Source organism: Pistacia vera, unplaced genomic scaffold, assembly GCF_008641045.1.
Source record: "Pistacia vera cultivar Batoury unplaced genomic scaffold, PisVer_v2 Contig228, whole genome shotgun sequence".
Taxonomy (NCBI): Eukaryota; Viridiplantae; Streptophyta; class Magnoliopsida; order Sapindales; family Anacardiaceae; genus Pistacia; species Pistacia vera.
In genome coordinates this window covers 697670-704994 of record NW_022196033.1, presented here as the reverse complement: position 1 = coordinate 704994, position 7325 = coordinate 697670, and the positions used below count along the sequence as shown (strand labels likewise).

Sequence of the window (7325 nt, the reverse complement as noted above, 5' to 3'; positions counted from 1 at the left end):
GCGTGGTGTACAACTACCGATCGGTGAGCAAGGGACAGAGATGGAGGTAAGAGTTTTGTAGAGTAGGTTGTGGGGAGTGTGATGGTGGTGTCTACTGTCTAGGGGAATTTATGGCAAAGAAATCGACTGGAAATCCGGCTTGAAGAGTCAACCGTGCGAATGGAGATGGTGGTGAGAAATGGTGAGTGATGACTGAAAATGGAGGCTTTGGCTTTGTAGAGGAGGTGATGGGGATTCTATGGGTGGTCTCAAAAGTGATTTTGAATGCCAGGATCGGCCGAAAAAGGGAAAAAACCGTCGGTTGTAACGCTGCTAACGTCCGTCATCTCTTGCCAACATACGCCATCCCTTTTCCTTTTCTTCTTTTCCGGTGACCAAATGTTTGTTGACCATTCTGCCCTTACTAATAACGGATTTTTGACCATTTCGCCCTTCTCACAACGAAAATTACTAACAAAATTATGGTTTGGATACTAAAAGGGCATTTAAAAAGTGGGCGAGTATGTATTTGTGAGTGGGCCATTTTTTGGTTGGGAACACGTCGTTAACTCATTCATCAATCTCTAAAACTCGAAGAGCGTTGTTTGATTAAAAAATGTAGAAGTCACCCCACATATAATTTGTGATATTTTTCCAATTCAAAATGCATTTAAAATAGTGCTTACATGCTAATAATTCATATACAAACAATATACTTGTCATTTCAATTTCTATTTCAAGTAAAATATGTTGCAAAAGGTGCCGACACCTTGTTGCTTTTCAAACGTGTCATGCTTTGGCATATTTCATTTTTTCAATTTTTGTTGTAACTTTTTGACTTCACGAGCTTCTTTAGATTCTCCAACAAAGTCTGTCTCTTAAATCTAACAACAAATTATTACATACTCTCCAAATCTTTAACCAACTCTTCAAGTAGTTAAGTTCATGTTCTTTTAACAGACCATGGAACTTCGACTTCCAACGTTTTCTTCATGTGTTACAGTTCTCATTCTTGCACTTGTTTGTTTGTCTCTGAGTGTTGTGTGTGCGGAAGGTTTTGATTCTCTGTTGGAGCTCCCACGTTCTGGGTTAAATAGAACCCGACCCAGATCCAAAAGGGTCCTTTTTGTTGGTGATTTTGGTGCCAAAGGAGATGGTCTCCATGATGATAGTGAGGTAAGTTATCTACAACTTATAATACATGGCGATCAAAGCTTTTAATTGTATTTTTAATTTAAGCTGAGGAGTCGGTGCTTCGGTTAGTTTGTTTTAATATCTTGGTGTATGAACTTAGAGAGAGTAATTTTGTATAGGGGTGAGCGGTTCTGGGTACCCTGCATTTTTCGAGGGAACCAGAAACGGAACCGCACAGTGCAGGTTCCCAAAAAAAGGAACCGGAATCTGAACCGCACAGTGCAGGTTCTTAAATTCAAGGAATTGGAACCTAAAATGCAAGTTTCGGTTCCTTTCCCGGATACCCTATAAAAAATCAATTACCCCCCTTTTAGTTTAAAAAATGACAAAAATACCTTAAAAGTTTTCAGATACACCCCTAACAAATTTTGATTACTCATTCATTTGTGTCCAATGTGACTCATGAATCCTCTAATCTCTAGGCAATACTTGAATTCAGTCAATTCATCACAATTCACATAAAATTCTTCAATTAAAATCAAAGCACAAACAATTAATTAAATTAATTAAACAATCATACTATAAATCTATAATTTAATATTATAATTAATTAAATTTCTAATCATTTAATTAAATATTGTTCTAATGTTTATAATGAAATGTTATAATTAATTAAGTAATCATACAATAAATCTATAATGTAATGTTATAATAAAATAAATTTTTAATCATTTAATTAAGTAATATACTAACGTAGTTAATTACTAATGTTTATAATGTAATGTTATAAATTTATAATTAATTAAGTAATTATTTAACTATATAATGTTATAATTAATTAAGTGATTATTATATAATGTAATGTTATTATTAATTAAGTAATTATTTAATTATAATGTATTGTACTAATGTTTATAATAAAATGTTATAATTAATTAAGTAATCATACTATAAATTTATGATGTAATGCTATAAATAATTAAATTTATAATCATTTAATTAGGTATTGTGCTAATATAGTAAATTACTAATGTTTATAATATAATGTCATAATTAATTAAGTAATCATTTCATTATATAATGTTATAATTAATTATGTGATCATATTATAATGAATTAAGTAATCATACTATAAATCTTTAATATAATATTATAATTAATTAAATTTCTAATCATTTAATTAAGTAATCATTTGTTTATAACGTAATGTTATAATTAATTAAATAATCATATTATAAATTTATAATGTAATGTTATAATTAATTAAATTTTCAATAATTTAATTAAATATTGTGCTAATGTAGTAAATTACTAATGTTTATAATATAATGTCATAATTAATTAAGTAATCATTTAATTATATAATACTATAATTAATTATGTGATCATACTATAATGAATGTTATAATAAATTAAGTAATCATACTATAAATCTTTAATGTAATATTATAATTAATTAATTTTTTAATCATTTAATTAAATATTGTACTAATGTTTATAATGGAATGTTATAATTAATTAAGTAATTATACTATAAATCTATAATGTAATGTTATAATTAATTAAGTAATTATACTATAAATCTACATTGTAATGTTATAATTAATTAAGTAATTATACTATAAATCTATAGTGTAATGTTATAATTAATTAAATTTCTAATTATTTAATTAAATAATGTATTAAATTACTAATGTAATGTTATAAACATATAATTAATTAAATAATCATTTAACTATAATATAATATTATAATTGATTAAATAATCATTTAACTCGTAATATATTAATGTTTATCAATTTATTTTATATAATTAATTAATTACTAATTTACTATAGATATACTTTGAACTTGATAATTAAAGTAAATAACTAAATATTATATTATTATTAAATCAAATATACTATTTTATTCAAAAATAATTCTTTTAATAACATTAAACTGTTTTTAATTTGGCCTAATTCTAATTATACACTTAATTAATCAAAACTTTAATATTAATATATTATAATATATTAAAGTTTTTTATATGGTGTAGTTTATATGTAATAAGTATAATTGTATATTTATTTAATTAGGTTATTGTAAAAATTTAACTTTTTTATTTTAATTTTTTTTATATGTAAAAGTACAATAGACCCCCATTCTTCATAGATATTTCATTTTAGCCCAGGTTCCAAAATAGGGTACCCATTGCAACTGGGTATCCGCTGCAGGTTCTTTTTTCCAAGTTTCGGTTCCGGTTCTTACACATTTAGGAATTGGAATCGGAACTGCACAGTGTCGGTTCCAAAAAAAATGGAACCAGAACCTATCCGCACAGTGTCGATTCCAGGTAGGTTTCGGTTTTACCCACAGGTTCCGGTTCTACCCGCTACCTGTGCTCACCCCTAAATTTTTGTAATGTCTGTGAACTGTGAGTTATCTTGGAGAGTCGAATTTTATCTAGTTTTAAGAAAACTACAGTTAGTTGAGGAATTTCACGATTATGATGTCAAGTTATGTGCAATAAAGACTAGACTTATTGATTAGGAATTTCTTTCTGGGAAATTTGAACTTGTAATGGCCTGATTATGAGTTTCATTTGTGGGAATACAATGTAAATCGAGTTGGTTTAACCAAATCTTTTGTAGTCCGACGAAAGCTTGATATGGAGAATCATGAATGATCACCGTTAGGGTATTACTGTGGGATGCAAATATTCTTTTATCTTCTTCTGTTGGAAATTTGATGCAGTACTAATTTATGCTGTTTCACTTTGTTTACTAATAAATGGAAAGATGAAGCATTTCATATGTTACGGTGCATTTTATGCTTTCAGGCTTTTGAAAATGCTTGGAAGCTAGCTTGTTCTTTTTCGTCACGAATAGGAGTTGTAATTGAAATTCCAGCTGGGTATACTTCTCTGATCCGTCCTATTGACTTTTTTGGGCCATGCAAATCGAAAGTCACTTTCGTGGTAAGAGCAAAAAGTTTATAAAAACTGATTTTTCATATATAATATCTTCCTATTCTATGTTAGTGCCTGAGATCAATTTTGTTCAATTTATTTCAATGGGATCGTATTTCTATAGATATCTGGTACAATTGTTGCCCCCAAAGATCCTGATGCGTGGAAGGGTTTAAATCATCGAAAATGGCTCTTCTTTCATGGGGTGAACCAACTTACTGTAGAAGGAGGAGGGACAATCAATGGGATGGGATGGGAATGGTGGGCTAGATCATGCAAGATCAACCCTGCAAATGTATAGCTGTATTGCACTTTTAGATTTTTGTCTACTTTACAGTTACTTACCTGCATTTTTCTGAATCTGATTTATTTAATATATTGCAGCCATGTCGACATGCTCCAACGGTTAGTGCTGGTTTATTCTTTGATCAATGCATTTAGTTCTGCTCCTCTGTGCACCTTAAACACCCCTAATTATGGCTCCAAAATGTTACTTTTCCCATATGGTTTTGTAGGCTTAATATCTTATAACAACCACGCTTGCAGGCTGTTACTTTCCACAAGTGCAAGAATTTGATAGTCAAGAACCTTATGATTGTCAACAGCCAACAAATGCACATTTCATTTAGTAGCTGTCTTCGGGTTGTGACTTCCCAACTGAAAGTGATAGCACCCGCCGTGAGCCCTAACACAGATGGAATCCACATTACGGCATCACATGGTGTTGAAGTAAAAAATTGCATTGTAAGAACAGGTTGGTTATTCTCAGAAACTGCTGCATATCCGAGTGGTTGTACAATTTTTATACCACGGCTAAAATTCTTCTCATACTCATTTAAATGCAGTAAGTTTCCTTTTTGTAGAAAATGTGGATGATAGTCTGCTTCATTGTAAGACAGCAAGATTGTGGATTAGGATTTTTGGTTGTGATTGCATGTCTGTTTCGGAAAAGTGATTGTCATCATGAGTTAATAAGTTGAAAGTTTGTTTTGAGAATGAAAGATCAGTATTCTCATTGTAATTTATGCCCGCCTCTAATTGTAATGTGCAATGGATTTGGCTACCCTGGTTATATTCTTTAACTTGTTTCCATTCTATTTAGAAAAACTTGATCAGTAGTACTTTGAGGGAAACTAGTCCTACTCCTGGTTCAGATTTACTAAAGACATGAGTTAGAGTGGATAGTTTATGGATTTTGAGAAAACAATTATATCGCATCTTCAAACTCCGTACAGTTAAGTTGTATGAGGTCACATCTAGTTTTCCCTTCTTTGTGACCTAACAAAGGTAAAGGTTGTATGTACTATTTCATGAAAAAACAGTTGTTTTCTTTTGAGATCCTTATCTGTTTTATTCTTAAAATTCTTCATCCAGGAGATGACTGTATCTCTATAGTCGGCAATTCTTCACGAGTCCAAATAGAAAATATTGTCTGTGGACCAGGCCATGGTATAAGGTAAGAACAACTTTCATCCAAATTAGACCATGGGTAGAGTTATTGACCTTCACTCATTTAGATCATTGTCCATCAGCATTGGAAGCTTGGGAAAATTCAACTCATGTTCACAAATTCAAGATGTAACGGTTGATGGAGCGTTTATTTCCAACACCGAGAATGGGGTGCGAATTAAAACATGGCAGGTAGTTTTCCCAAGATCGTAGTCTCTCTTGCCCCACCTATATACATATACATGTAACTGTCAATTTATGTGTTATAGAAAGTCAAACAATTGAATATATAATAAATTGATTCTGTGCTTTCTTATATCTTCACCAGGGAGGTAGTGGTTTTGCCACTAACATTTTGTTCCGGAATTTGTTGATGGAAAACGTATCGAATCCAATTATAATAGACCAATACTATTGTGATTCTTCGAAACCATGTGCAAACCAGGTAGAAAATTCTTACTTTTGTTCAAGTTCAAGGTTTGGGAATATCAAATCTTTTCAGCATATGTCAAAAGAAACTTGGTTCTAATGATAGCCGCATGTCACTGAAAACGCTATAATTAGATATTTCTTGTTTAGAAAATCGAAACACTGCTCTTCATGGTTTTTCGTTTTGAATTTAAACAGTCTCGTATACCTATTTATTGTCTATGAATTTCGCTTGACGTATTTACAGTTTGTGAAAGGAACTGTTTGGTTTTTATGTGTATCTATTATCCTGATGAAATGCAGACTTCGGCTGTTAAAATAGAGAACATATCCTTTGAGCACATTAAGGGAACTTCAGCCACAGAGGAAGCAATAGTATTTGCATGCAGCGATTATACACCATGTGAAGGCTTATATCTGGAAGACATTCAACTTGTGTCACACTCTGGGGGGATCACAAGTTCATTCTGTTGGAACGCTTACGGGTCAAGTATGGGTTTAGTAAACCCGCCTGCTTGCTTCACCGAAGGCTTAATTCGACAGTATGTCTCATCTAACTACAGGGCTCTGAGGGAATCAATTTTAATTTGAGCAATACATATTGTTCTGCATTTTTCTATACAGCTCACCAATGAGTATATTAAGTAGGGTTGCATGATTACGGCTGTATAGTAAAACCTCTCTACCGTCATATTCTATATAAAAATAAACTCTATATAGTCATAAAAAATTCAATTCCCACTTTGGGATAGTTATAAATAAAAATAAACTCTAAATTGTAATAATTATCTGTATATTACAAAAAAATATATGCTATATTACATTAAAGGTTTAAGATGAAATAAAATATTTATCTAAAGTTGTTTGAGATAATAATTTATGCTTTAAAGTTGTTACTACATCTTTTAACTTGCGGGTAGATTACTCGTTAGTATGAACATTTTCTTGTTGAAGCCAAATATTTCTAGTTTTTCAAGTATGTTTAGAGCTTATTGGTACAAAACTTTTTGTATTTTCATACTATCATCCTCATGATTATTTCCTCTATTTTCTTGTCTAATTATAGTAATAATTTATTCTTTAGTTAAAGCATACATGACTTATTGCTCATTTGGATGATTGAGAAAAACATTAATATCCATTCGATTAGTGTAATGAAGATCTCGAATCTGATCACTAAATTCTACAATGACTCTTTGATTTTCCTCATCCACTTCATTTGTAACTTGCAATTCATCGACATCGGGGATCCTAATTTGGTAAAACAATTGGCAATAGTTTGTGGCTTCTCATCAATTTGACCATATAGCAATTACATTTACAATTCCATCAAGACACTTATCTTTGCTGGTTTCAAGACACGATCTTCTATCCGTTTCAAAAA

General features: G+C 31.0%; 1 protein-coding gene across 1 annotated transcript; it reads left to right on the top strand.

Moving 5' to 3' along the window:
- Positions 1-942: 942 nt before the first annotated feature.
- On the top strand, positions 943-6585 carry LOC116131047 (probable polygalacturonase At1g80170). The gene is made up of 9 exons (XM_031416693.1): positions 943-1155; positions 3935-4072; positions 4188-4358; positions 4448-4468; positions 4610-4817; positions 5438-5519; positions 5596-5704; positions 5841-5957; positions 6245-6585. Exons 1-9 carry the CDS (start codon positions 943-945, stop codon positions 6530-6532), a joined length of 1347 nt encoding a protein of 448 aa, XP_031272553.1. The 3' UTR covers positions 6533-6585.
- Positions 6586-7325: the final 740 nt, after the last annotated feature.

Bases quoted from the DNA above. Each gene is read 5' to 3' on its own strand.
- LOC116131047 (XM_031416693.1), top strand. From the start codon at position 943: ATGGAACTTCGACTTCCAACGTTTTCTTCATGTGTTACAGTTCTCATT. The intron at 5,705-5,840 runs GTAGTTTTCCCA...TATCTTCACCAG, and splicing joins TGCGAATTAAAACATGGCAG to GGAGGTAGTGGTTTTGCCAC. The intron at 5,958-6,244 runs GTAGAAAATTCT...GATGAAATGCAG, and splicing joins CGAAACCATGTGCAAACCAG to ACTTCGGCTGTTAAAATAGA.